The 13,550-nt window shown below is 42.1% G+C and overlaps 1 protein-coding gene across 1 annotated transcript; it reads left to right on the top strand.

The window, feature by feature from the left end:
* Window positions 1-778: 778 nt before the first annotated feature.
* On the top strand, window positions 779-13,067 carry dnmt1 (DNA (cytosine-5-)-methyltransferase 1). Its single transcript, XM_046416574.1, has 34 exons — window positions 779-983; window positions 1,447-1,483; window positions 2,096-2,203; window positions 2,291-2,531; window positions 2,632-2,704; window positions 2,815-2,899; window positions 2,986-3,026; window positions 3,111-3,165; window positions 3,280-3,363; window positions 3,654-3,763; window positions 3,888-4,006; window positions 4,093-4,185; window positions 4,273-4,424; window positions 4,646-4,833; window positions 6,184-6,367; window positions 6,457-6,554; window positions 6,815-6,962; window positions 7,059-7,174; window positions 7,253-7,454; window positions 7,537-7,670; window positions 7,770-7,949; window positions 8,045-8,269; window positions 8,364-8,556; window positions 8,881-8,971; window positions 9,062-9,202; window positions 9,337-9,619; window positions 9,758-9,899; window positions 10,459-10,625; window positions 10,714-10,891; window positions 11,025-11,220; window positions 11,325-11,488; window positions 11,824-11,940; window positions 12,487-12,580; window positions 12,667-13,067. The coding sequence occupies exons 1-34, from the start codon at window positions 937-939 to the stop codon at window positions 12,702-12,704; spliced, it is 4,524 nt and encodes a 1,507-aa protein (XP_046272530.1). The 5' UTR covers window positions 779-936; the 3' UTR covers window positions 12,705-13,067.
* The last annotated feature ends 483 nt before the right edge of the window (window positions 13,068-13,550 follow it).

Below are 13,550 nucleotides of genomic sequence, written 5' to 3'. Positions count from 1 at the left end.
GTAGTTAGTTAGCAGTTAGTATTAGTCTGTAGGTTCAACTTATGTGAGTATGTGACTGATTCATACACACAAAGCCACGACTGACAGCCAGAAGAAAATCACAGACTGCAGAACACAATCAGTCTGCAGTGACATAGTGCCACCTTGTGGTAAATGGGCCTATAGCAAGCTACATTTGAAGGATGGTTTCCCCATTTTCCTTCAAACTACAAATCTACGTGATAAATCAGATTAGCTGCTCACGTTTAAAACTGTATTTACATACACAGAGAGAGAGAAAGAGAAAGCCAGGCACGATCGAAATTATAAACATATACTACAATACACTGGAGAGTGCGTCTACAGGTTCAACTACAGCTGTTACCCTGAGCAAACACAACTACTCTGTTATTCACTACAAGCATAGAGTCGTCTGTTGAATGCGTTCATTCAAAAGTAGATACATAGCTCTCAAATGCAGAAAATTACTGCTAGTATTGCTCATTAGTAAACAACGTTCAGATTGCTTCCGCTTGGTCAGTTGTCTACAACATCTGGTAAGCAGAAGGGGTAGGTCGAGCTATTTGTTAAGTTTAAGAAAATTATATATTTTTTAAAAAACACTCGACAATCACAAATGTGTTGACTAGTGATATATTACATGAGAATTGTGTCTGACCTTCCAACACTGCACTAAGCATGAAGATTTTAAGTCCCTCATTGAAAGTGTTTCACCCATAGATCACTGCAGTGGTACAGTCCACAACACCCGGGTTTCCGCGCGAAAAGACGGCCCGCGCGCCCGAATTGCTTATAGCGTCCATTGCAAGAAGGAGCACTCGACAGTCAGTCACTGTGGAGCCGCGCTGCTGTTGGCAACGGCGGTTTTGAACGTTGTTTTAACGGTTTTAACGCAATTTTATCCCTTTGTCTTATACGTTTAGCTGGCGGTTTACCATGCCATCCAGGACTTCCCTGTCTCTGCCAGAGGATGTCAGGAAAAGGTAAGGTAACGTTAGTAACGTGAATGCTAATAATGTCAGTAATGAGGTAGCATGCATGCAGCTTATTGTCTCAGTTCAGATGCCACAACAACAGTGAAACCCGCATAATTAGCTGATTTGGACTTGCCCTGCACGTCGTGAGCGGGGCCAGTAGTTTACCTTTTGCTCTTACTAGCAGCTGCGGCTAGCGTTAGCTTGTTGCCACATGACTGTCAGGCACTGATGCCGTATACAACAGTTAACATTAGCCCCCCGGTTAGTTTGTTAGCCAGTTAGCATCTACGGTTGTCAATGGATGGAGCAGCGTGTGGAATTTGGCGCCACTCAGGAAGTTTTTTTGCCGTCTACTAGCTCACCGTCACACTGGTATTATTGCCACAGCCTTGGTAGGAACTGTGCTCGTAGACGGTTTGCACTCTGTCGCTCGTTAGTTAAGTTGTTTTGACATGTTCTCTGTTCACAGGCTGCAGGTGTTGGATGAGGATGGGTATTCAGACGAGGTGGGTACTCACAGCACTCGCACTCACAGGAAGTGTCACTCCAGCTGCTCACTAATTGGTGTTTCTACTGACTGCACATTAGGGCACCAGGGAGCATTTAACCCTACTGTGGATTCACTATGTACTGTCACACTCATGACAGGCTCCACCTTCTTGTCGCTTATCTGAAATCTGTAGTAGTTTCGAGTTGAGTTATGATGGATGAATCTGAATAAGTCTTTCCCATGCTCTTGAAAGCACAGAGATGAACTGTATTGATGATGGCATCTAGAAACAAGTTTCTACACAGATGCCGTACATGTTATGAAATTAATTTGGATTTAATGTCTTAAACGTTATTACTTCTCAAAGTGTCACTGAGGTATCATTGGACTCTTGAAGGCTTTTTATGTAGCACGTGTGCTAATATCTCAATAAAGGTGCAGGTGGGCTGTTTTCTGACTGCAAGTAACTGCTGATTCTACTATGCGATTTATTTTAGTGCATTTTAGTGTCAGGCAACAGTGTATGGTAGTATTTTTAAATATACATAATTAATTTACTCTTTATTGTGGATTCTCAACTGCCCACATTCAAACTTGGCTGATTAGATGCATCATTTTCCCATTTCAGGATCATGTGAAAGAAAAGCTCAAGTTGGTACAGGGCTTCCTGCATGTTGATGCTCAGGACCAGCTTACCAGTCTGGAGGAAAAGATGAAAAGTTCAGAGATATCAAAGGTGTGTGACTATGACACTGAATTCATTACTGTTCCAGAGATTTTACTGCTCATTATTTCTTTAATGTGTGCCATGTGCTTCTCTCAGGAGGTCTACATCTCCAAAGTAAAGGCTTTGTTGGGAAAAGAGCTTCATCTTGAAAATGGTTCACATGCTGATGGCGTGGCGCAGAATGGAAAGACGAATGGCTTCACAAATGGCTCCCACAAAGATGAAGACAGTGAAGATGTCACTATGGATGTACAGGAGGATGAGGAGGCTGTTCAGTCACCAAGTGCTACCAAAGGGAAGGGTGGTCGCAGGAGCAAGGCAAATCCTGACACCAAGAGTAAATTTGAGATTTCTTATCAATATTTATCATGTAACGGCTACATTGCAAGTGTAAGTGTTTTTAAAAGATAAACTAATCTTATTTTTATTTTTCGTAGAGTCTCCAGCCAGTACTAGGGTTACAAGAAGCAATGGGAAACAGCCAACCATCATGTCTATGTTCTCTAAAGTGTATGTATATTAGTTGTGCCTTATATGCTGAGCTTCACTTCATTCATTTTCAGCAAGTTTTTCATGTACAAGTGTCTGTATTTAGTTTCAGAATTAAATCTGTCTTGCAGTCAAAAGCGCAAGTCTGACGATTTGAATGGAGAAGCTACACCTGGACAAACTGAAGTGAAGAAAGAGGAGAATAATGTTGAAGAGGTAAAGCACTTTTATGTACTGTTGAAGTTTGTGCAATTCTAAATGTTTGGTAAATAACACTGCACATATTTTCAAATCTGTTGTAGTCTCGGGAGGAGAAGCGTCTCAAAGTGGACTTGGAGGAAAAGTAGGTATTTTGCCCCCTCTAAGCATTGATGATGGTGATGGAGCTCACACACAAGTGAACGTACTAACACTTTTCTTTATGCAGTGCTGCTCCGAAAGGACTGACGAGTGAGATTATTAAGCCTGTTTCTGCAGCAAAGGTATGAATTGGGTCATTCTGCAGTTGGAAGCATTTCTGTAAGCATTAATACTTAGGACTGACGTCACCTGTATAACCATTTACTTTTTATTTCTTTTCTTTTTTTTTATTTTAGACACCACCCCCCAAATGTCAGGACTGCAGACAATACTTGGATGACTCAGATCTCAAATTCTTCCAAGGGGATCCTGATAATGCGGTGAGTTTGTATGTCGAATTTCAAGATGTGGCTGTATTACATGGTCTTTGTTTTTTTTTTTTTGTTTTTTTTTTTGTTTTTTTTTTAAAGGACTGTATTTTGTGTGACCTTTTTGCCTTAATAAAGTACAGTTTGTTATGTGAACATGAACCCTTTCTTAATTGTTTTCAGTACATTATGTGTTTCAAATACTATTATTTTTAGATGTCATCATGCAAGAGTATGAAACACTTATGAAACACATTGAATATGAAACAGTACTGAAACAATTCTGCTCCTTTCATCTTCAGCTGGAGGAACCAGAAATGTTAACAGATGAGCGCCTCTCCCTGTTCGACTCAAATGAGGATGGGTTTGAGAGCTACGAGGATCTGCCACAACACAAGATTACAAACTTCAGGTAAGTGATTCATCCTCAGTCGTCCGTGTGGAAGCTGACACTTGGTTGACTTGCATCATAGTGTTAGAAGCTTTTGCATTACAGCACATGACATTTTATCAATATTAACTGTTGTGTCTCGCAGTGTATATGACAAGCGGGGCCACCTCTGTCCATTTGACTCGGGACTGATTGAGAAGAACGTGGAGCTTTACTTCAGCTGTGTAGTCAAACCCATCTATGATGACAACCCTTGCTTGGATGGTATGAAAATGCATATTTCAAATCTAAATATCAGCAACTGCAGCCAGGCATATGCTCACCTTAGTGTGTGTGGTTGTATGTTTCAGGTGGTGTTCCTGCCAAGAAACTTGGACCTATCAATGCCTGGTGGATCACTGGTTTTGATGGTGGAGAAAAGGCTTTAATTGGTTTCACTACAGGTAGCAAAGTTCTAGATTTTCTACTCCACATTTTAATTTTAGCCCGTATGATGTGCTAATGTTTGCTGTGTGTCTTTTATTATCCAGCCTTTGCTGATTACATCCTGATGCAGCCAAGTGAGGAGTATGCACCTATCTTTGCACTGATGCAGGAGAAAATCTATATGAGCAAGATTGTGGTTGAATTCTGCCAGAAGAATCGTGATGCTACTTATGAGGACCTTCTCAACAAGATTGAGGTGAGGCCTTGTGTGTGTTTAACAAATATAAAAGTCACTGTAGACAAGTAATAACTTTTTGAACCAAGATTTTCTTATTCATCAGCATGCAAAATACTACCACCTAAAAGAGTACTTTATAGAAATTAGACCAGTCTTGCAAATGAGCGGCATTTTGTGAGAGTAACATCTGAGCAAAAGAAAGCATGTCCCTCGAACAACTCCTGTTTTCCTGCCTCCAGACAACCGTACCTCCTGCAGGGCTGAACTTCAACTGTTTCACAGAAGACACACTACTTCGCCACGCCCAGTTTGTGGTGGAGCAGGTGGAGAGTTACGATGAGGCCGGTGACTCGGATGAGCAGCCCATCATTGTTACCCCCTGTATGAGAGACCTGATCAAGCTTGCAGGAGTCACTCTGGGGAAGAGGTACAGCTGAAAGATGATTGTGATTTGGTTACTTCTTACTGTGATGTGATGTCAGCTGGAAGTCAAAGGTCCCTAAAGTGTACTGGCTCTGATTCCTGAGCCTTTTTTACACTTCACATAAACGTCACTTCACCTCACTACACTAATAAACAAAGCGGGGAAGAGGCTGTTTTGTTGTTGTTGGAATGTGAATTTGCAGATTTTTGGCCCTTCAGGGTGTGCAGTCAAGGTGTATTGTAAGTTTAGCCATTGTAAGTGAAACATTAGCAGTTTACATATAAATGAAACCTTCCCATTCTCAGCTTCACCCAGTTTTCCTAGCAGCAGCTCCTTTGCAACACAAATGCTTCAGGATTTTCAAGTTATCCATTTTATTTATTATTTTATTTTTTTGCTTGTATTACTGTATTTGTGCTCCTCGCTCCTTGTTCTCCCCGATGTCTAACATTCCTTTGACATTTCCTAATGCAGCATGCTGCTGTCCTGGTAGGTAGGCCTTGTTCTGAATGCATCCTTAACTTGTATGGTGGTGTGTTAGTGTGAAGCATTTAGAAGCTATATGGGCAAAGAGATTTATACTGAGTTGGCGCTGGAATTTAATTTCTGATTTTATTTTATTTTTTGCTTTACATTGTGGTTTATTTTAGTTTATCTGGCATATTTGAATTCTGGCCATATGTTATGTTGAGGGGGGATAAATTAAAATTACAGAAAAGTTTGTCACCACAGTGGAAGAAACTTGATTTTTAACGGTAATGAAATTTTATTCAGAATCGGAATTCCTTTATTTATCCCTGAGCAATGTCCAAATATGCAAAATTACTTTCCTTTTTTCCCCCACTTTCCAGTCAAACTCTCTTCTAGTACTTGTGACATCTGTGCGTTTAAAGAAAAAAATGGAGCGTACAAGTCAAATTGACTTGAGTTGACAACCAAAACAAAAGCGAAATGAAAATCGGTCAACCCCTTGAACTTGGACAGTGTCTTCAGGGGTTTTTCTCACTACACTTGCCTGTTAAAATGTGGGATATCCCTGATTTTATGAATTTAGAAGGATGTTACCCTTAAAGACACACGTTATTTCTCAGGTGAGCGCAAAGTACACTCCTAAAATCTTTAGTATTTACTCTGTGCAGGTCAGAATGTTTGGGAAAAACTTAACTGGCCAGTTGCATCTAGCAAGATCTGTTTTCTAAATCTTTGCTGTGTGTGTTTTGTTTGCTTGTCTCTTATGTTGCATGGCCTGATGCTATGGTCTGTTGACAGCCAGGGGCCTCATTATGCCATTGCTTCACATGTCATCGGGTATTTGTGCCAAGTCTCTGAACACAGGCTTTGTTCTATTGACAGGAGAGCTGCTAGAAGACAGGCCATTCGCCATCCAACAAAGATAGAGAAGGACAGCAAGGGCCCGACTAAGGCGACCACTACGAAGCTGGTGTACCAGATCTTTGATACCTTCTTCTCAGATCAGATAGAGCAGAATGATAAAGAGAGTACTGGGGTCAAACGACAGCGCTGTGGTGTGTGTGAGGTGAGTGGTTATGAGAGTTAAACACCATTTTTCAAACAGTAATAAAACTGTCTGATGTGCATTTTGATTTGCATCCTCTTTGTCTTCAGGTTTGCCAGTCTCCTGACTGTGGCAAGTGTACAGCTTGCAAGGACATGATCAAATTTGGAGGAAGTGGCAAAAGCAAGCAGGCTTGTAAGCATAGAAGGTGAGTGAGTGAGTTTTTTTTTTAAACGCTCTGAATTATGTTGGCAAAGGTTTTGTGGTCTCATTTTAGTGGCTTTATGTGTAATTAACAGCTGCACTTGGCCAGTAGTTTTAGTAGTAGAAGTGTAGAAGATGAGACTAGGTCAAATGTTTTAATGACAGAAATTTTCTAGAATTCTGCTCTTATGTTACTGTGATAAAGGTGTGGTACATTTGTTTTATAGTTCCTAATTCCTCTTTTGCCAACTTGAAACCACTCAGATGCCCAAACCTTGCAGTAAAGGAAGCTGAAGACGATGAGAACATGGAAGAGGAAGACGTTCCGGTGGAGAAAGCCAAAAAGGTTTCACATGCTAAGAGGAAGAAGCAGACCCAGTGCAACCTGACATGGATCGGAGAACCCATTCAGGTATTTGTTTTCCTCTTGCATGACAGGAAAACTTCATGAGAACTCAGCTGTGTGAATGTGTGTACACAAAGTATATTTGTCTGAAACCCCCTTCAGACTGAGGGGAAGAGGCAGTACTACAGGAAGGTCTGTCTGAATGATGAGGTGCTGGAGGTGGGCGACTGTGTCTCGGTGTCGTCAGAGGATCCAACCATCCCTCTGTATCTGGCAAGGTGTGACATTTATAGACTGTGATACCGTTTCATCACTTTGGTTTGTACAGATGTGACAATCTGTTTCTTTCCAATCAGGATCACGTCACTGTGGGAAGACATTCATGGAAAGATGTTCCACGCCCACTGGTTCCTTCGGGGGATTCACACGGTGCTGGGAGAGTGTTCCGATCCGCTGGAGCTCGTCATCGTGGATGAGTGTGAAGACATGCAACTGAATTATGTGCAAGGCAAAGTTAACGTCATGTACAAGGCCCCGTCTAACAACTGGTTTATGGAGGTGAGTTAACGTGACGGCAGGTTAATTTGCTTTATGTTTATTTTTGTTTTTTCTTGACCCCACGGTTACTCTTTCACTTTAGGGTGGCATGGATGTCGACATCAAGGTGATTGAAGATGACGGGAAGAGTTTCTTCTATCAGTTCTGTTATGACCCAGAGTTTGCCCGCTTTGAGACTCCTCTCAAGACCACACCATCAGAAGACTGCAAGTTCACGTAAGCAGCATCCACACATGTATTAGTACTGCACGTAGTATCTTTTCTTTGTTTTGGGTTTTTTTTAATTCATCTTGGTATGGATTTGTGTGCTTTCAGATTCTGTGGTAGCTGCGCTCGGACTGGTGAAAGGAAGGAACAGGAAGTGCCTCGTGCATTTGACCCCCTAGTGGACGAAGACAGTGACTCCAGGGTTCTCTATGCGCTTGCCTGCTTTAAGGGGGAGCAGTTCAAAGTGGGAGACAGTGTTTACCTGCCTCCTGATGCTTTTAACTTCAGGTGAGGAAAGTTATTCAAAATTTGTAACTTACTCAAACCTGTATTTTGAAGAAAATGTATCCGAGACTCACTGCTCCTCTGTTTGTGGCTCTCAGTGTGAAGCCAGCCAGCCCAGTAAAACGCTCCCACAGGAAAGAGGATGTGGATGAGGAGTTGTATCCAGAATATTACAGGAAGTCCTCAGACTACATCAAGGGGTCAAACCTGGACGCTCCAGAGCCTTTCCGCATCGGACGCATCAAGGAGATCTTCTCCCACAGGCGTAGCAACGGGAAACCCGACAGCTCAGAGGTCAAACTGCGTCTCTACAAGTTCTACAGGTAAAAGACATTACAATGAAATTAGTTTGCATTCAGGGTTTAGTCTTTAACAAGTTACTACTCCAAATCAATTGGCTTTTGTCTCATCTACCAGACCCGAGAACACTCACAAAGGTGTCAAAGCCAGTTATCACTCCGACATCAACCAGCTTTACTGGAGTGACGAGGAAGCGACTGTCGACATGACTGAGGTGCTCGGCCGCTGTCAAGTAGAATATGGAGAGGATCTGAATGAATCGGTCCAGGACTATTCCAGTGGTGGGCCGGACCGCTTTTATTTCCTTGAGGTACAGTTGTTAATACTCTGTGGGAATTTCAGATTATGTAGTTGATCAGCCAGTGGCAAATCTTTTATACATCCACCCCACTGCTAACGTGTTGGTATTGTGTGTTAAACACGATTTATTGTAGGTGCTTGAGGAAAGTCATGTTGATTTTTTTCAATGTGAAAACATGGTTTGAGGAGACAAAAAATTTAATGTGTTAATGTGCATAAAGAGTATCAAAAGATAAAGCTAAATTGGAAACTCTGAAAATTAAGACACAAATAAAATTCCTGTTCTCTTTATAGTAGTGTGTAAAATTTATTTTTGTACTTCTTCTCCTCACAGGCCTATAATGCAAAATCCAAAAGCTTTGAAGACCCACCAAATCATGCTCGCTCTGCTGTTCACAAAGGCAAAGGAAAGGGCAAAGGGAAAGGTAAAAATGGAGACACAAGACGTTCTGTTGATCTAAAGTTGGTTTTAGACTCATTGAAATCCTAACCCAGTTGTCATTTTTCTCTCTAAGGTAAAGGCAAAGGAAAGGCACCCACTGCACAGGAACCACAGGACTGTCAGAATGAACCACAGACGCTTAAAGTGCCTAAATATCGCACACTGGATGTGTTCTCTGGCTGTGGTGGACTTTCTGAAGGCTTCCACCAGGCTGGTGAGTGATAGTTCTATGCCGCTCATGAAATATGTTCTCGGATCATGGTTTCCCTGTACGTATGGGGTGTAAAGGGAACTGCAGGTTCATTTTTCAATGCAGTGCTGAAAACATGGTTGCTTGGTCGCCTTTAGGTATCTCTGAGACTCTGTGGGCCATAGAGATGTGGGAGCCTGCAGCACAGGCCTTCAGGCTCAACAACCCAGGCAGCACAGTGTTTACAGAGGACTGCAACGTCTTGCTGAAGTTGGTCATGTCTGGAGAGAAGACAAATTCTCTTGGTCAGAAGCTGCCTCAGAAGGGCGATGTGGAGATGCTGTGTGGAGGACCTCCTTGCCAAGGGTTCAGTGGGATGAACCGCTTCAACTCTCGCACTTACTCTGCTTTCAAGAACTCACTCGTGGTCTCTTATCTCAGGTCAGTGTCTGTGTAGGGCGCATTGTCATCTTGACCCTTTAGAGGTTTATTGTAAGTATGCTGTGAGTTTACTGCTGTATAGACTGCACTGACACTCCTTACCTGTAAATTTTTAAAATAAGATTTCCCCTTTTGCAGTTACTGTGATTACTACAGACCCAAATTCTTCCTGCTTGAGAACGTGAGGAACTTCGTCTCTTTCAAAAGCTCCATGGTCCTGAAGCTGACACTACGCTGTCTTGTGCGCATGGGCTACCAGTGCACTTTTGGAGTCCTCCAGGTGGGTCTGACTTTTGTCTTTTTAGTCTGGCCAATATTCATCCCAAATTGTGCTTCTGGCTGTGAATCTGGGGAAATGGCATTAACCTCTGCATGTATGAACCACCAGTAACTATTGGCAGCGGCAGGAACAGCAGCATCAAGTTGGCTGTAAAATTTGAAATCAAAGAGTGTTTTTGTTTAAATTTCACAAGTTATGAAGTTACAATTGAATTTTCCAGATTTTTTTTTTTGTTGTTTTTTAAATCTGACTGGTGGTCCAGCTGAGTGAGTCAGTGCATGAGAAATAGAAGTGTGAAAAGCGAGCAAGGAAGCACAGAACTTGTTGAGGGAGAGCACCAAAAGCTCTGTAGTCTTTGTGGTGTGTTCAAGTGCAGCTTTTTTTTTTTTTTGCATTTGGTTTTGTGGGAAATGTCTTCCTGCATCCTTGTGTTGCTGTGTTTTTCTCAGTTTAACTTGTGGCCACCACCTCTCCAGTCATCTGCCAGTGTATATATATAATTTTTTTATGTTCAGCTTCACTAGCCCACTAACTTTGTCAACGATGCCCTCCTCATCAGGCTGGTCAGTACGGTGTTGCGCAGACCCGCCGCAGGGCAATCATCCTGGCTGCTGCTCCTGGCGAGGAGTTGCCTCGTTATCCCGAGCCGTTGCATGTGTTTGCTCCCAGAGCTTGCTCTCTGAGCGTGGTGGTGGATGAAAAGAAATACGTCAGTAATGTTACACGGTAACGTAAACGCTTCTTTCTGTACTGTTTATTGACTTGTTTCTCCGTCACGTCAAGTACACTAGACTAAATTTTCTGTCTTCAACAGAGGCAATGGAGGAATCTACAGAACCATCACTGTCAGAGACACAATGTCTGACCTGCCAGAGATTCGCAATGGTGCGGCTGCGTTAGAGATCTCCTACAACGGGGAGCCTCAGTCTTGGTTCCAGAGGCAGATCAGAGGCACACAATATCAGCCGATCCTCAGAGATCATATCTGCAAGGTGAGTTGTCTCACACTCGTGCGTATTTTGCTGCGTTCGGGGACGTTTCTGGGCTTCAACGATTCTGAAGATAGCATAGTTTCGTTTCACAGTATACCTTTAAGTTTATGTCGAAACCTCTTTGTGTCCTCAGGACATGAGTGCTCTGGTTGAAGGTCGTATGCGTCACATTCCATTGGCTCCAGGCTCCGACTGGAGGGATCTGCCCAACCTCGAGGTTCGGCTGAGAGACGGCACGATGACCAAAAAACTGCGTTACACACACTCTGATAAAAAGAATGGGCGCAGCAGCACGGGTGCACTCAGAGGCGTTTGCACTTGTGCAGGAGGTATTCAGTTGTAATTTTCTAGGTGAATCATGAAAATTTGAGCACTTCTATGTGCAGCATGGATGCATCTCTGATCTTTATTTATTTATTTTTTTTAAATAAAGGGAAGCCATGTGACCCTGCAGACAGGCAGTTTAACACCCTGATCCCTTGGTGTCTACCCCACACTGGGAACCGTCACAACCACTGGGCTGGACTTTATGGCAGACTGGAGTGGGACGGCTTCTTCAGTACAACTGTCACCAACCCTGAACCCATGGGCAAGCAGGTATGTCGGCTTTTCATAAATTGCATTTCAATAAAACTATTTTCACCCAAAATGTTTCAAAACTGGCACTAAAGTGCTTACATCCTGTCCTTGGCCCAATACTGTGAAACACCCATCCTTATGTCTCATTTGTGTGGGGAAAAACTTCATCAGGAGAATCATCTCAACTAGGGACTGTAGGTTATAAAGTTCCACTGAAAGTGTTCAGCTAATCTATGTTTTAGGAGATACTTGAAATGTATTGGGTCAAATAGCAAATGAATTAATGCCTTCATGGCCTGTGACGGTTTCCTGCTTTTGAATCTAAATCAGAGTATTGTATTTATAATTTCCAGGGCCGTGTTCTGCATCCTGAGCAGCACAGAGTGGTCAGCGTGAGAGAGTGTGCGCGCTCTCAGGGATTCCCTGACACCTATCGCTTCTTTGGAAACATCCTGGACAAACACCGACAGGTAAAATCCTGGTTTAATGTAAGGCTTACTTGAAAATCAAGCCAACGTGTTCAAGTTTCCCTTTTTTCTTTAAGTTCCAAATGACGCCGGGTGAAAAGGTTTGAGGTGCATCACTGTTTTGCATTCTGTCCTTTTTTTTATTCAAGCGTTTATAATCTGTATATTCTGTATCTGACCAAATAACTACAAAGTTCAAGAAGTCACTCGGTGAGATGAAGCCACAAACAATAACCACCAGTTCCCTTTTTTTTTTTTTTTTTAACATCTTTATCTTTCAGCTCATCATTTTTTCACACTCTGTGTTTTCACACACAGCAGGCAGCTGTTTTCAGCGAAAGCCACTGTCATTACAAGTACAGCACTTTAACCCTGAAGATGAAACATTCAAACACTTAAAAGGGCCATTTGTAAGATAGCTGATTGAGTCTCATTCCTTGGTTGTCAAATACTTCAGTACAACTATTTTACACATTACACATTGAACTTTGTAGACTTTATCTTGACCCTGTCCCAGATCATGTACCTGTCTCTTCCTGTCTCTGCCAGGTTGGAAATGCCGTGCCCCCTCCTCTCTCCAGGGCAATAGGCCTGGAGATTAAGACGTGTGTCATCAAGAGAATGAAGGCAGAACAAGCGTCAGGTGAGTGATCTAAATTTATACTTTACTTGACACTAAACAGTTGAATATGCAAAAATCCTTGACACGTGGTACCACGTCTTCCACAGAGAACGTCAAACAAGAGAAGATGGAGGTCTCCGATTAGTCCCCCGGTTCCCTTCCCAGCAAGAATCGGTTCCACAAATCCTGGTGCTGACACGTCAGGCAATCATTCCCTTTTTAAATAAGCTGGCTTTTCACTAAGTGGCCACCATGGACATTCTGTGCAGTGCCATTCCACATCTTTTCATTTTAATTTTTTTTTTTTTTAAATGTGCTTTTAATCATGTTGCTGGGAAACGTTGACCCAAAGTGGTATAAATTGTATGTAGTTTTTATATGTGTAATGTTTCAAATAAAGCTCTTATGAAATTGATTATTGAATTTTACTGTACTGAAATTAACAACTTGCAGTTAAGGAAGTGATGTTAATAACCTGGTAATAAAGTATTAATTTTCAACTGTGTTCACGCATAGAATCAGACTGTTTAAACCCAGTTGTGTCAAATGGCAGTTTGCACCTGCAACTGGAGTGACCACTTGTGAGAGACTTTCACTAACCAATCAATTTTAATGCAGGGAAGAACTGCTGTATTAGAAACTAGTGATATTACCGTGTACATATATTTTTAACCGGAAGAGATTTTGCAGTCTCGGGCATTGTAGCTACTTCTTTAATGTGTTATGTCACTGTGGGCATTGTTGCAAATTAAAAGTTGTTTTGCATCATTATTTTTGTCAGGTATTAGTCACTGCTTTAGCAAAACATGCTTCTGATGCAGTTTGACACTCCAGCCTGGAAATATGGTAAATGTAAAGACTCATCTTAGGTACTGTTAATGGTTTAATGTGAGGAAACTATGCAGGTTACCAAGTGGTTCTTCAGTGCAGCCAAGGAAAATCTCTTGACTTGCACAACCCGGACTTTTAAGTGAATCTCAACTTAAATTTT

The sequence above is a fragment of the Scatophagus argus genome, chromosome 16, assembly GCF_020382885.2.
Source record: "Scatophagus argus isolate fScaArg1 chromosome 16, fScaArg1.pri, whole genome shotgun sequence".
Classification (NCBI taxonomy): domain Eukaryota; kingdom Metazoa; phylum Chordata; class Actinopteri; family Scatophagidae; genus Scatophagus; species Scatophagus argus.
This window is presented reverse-complemented; position numbering and strand designations above follow the sequence as displayed.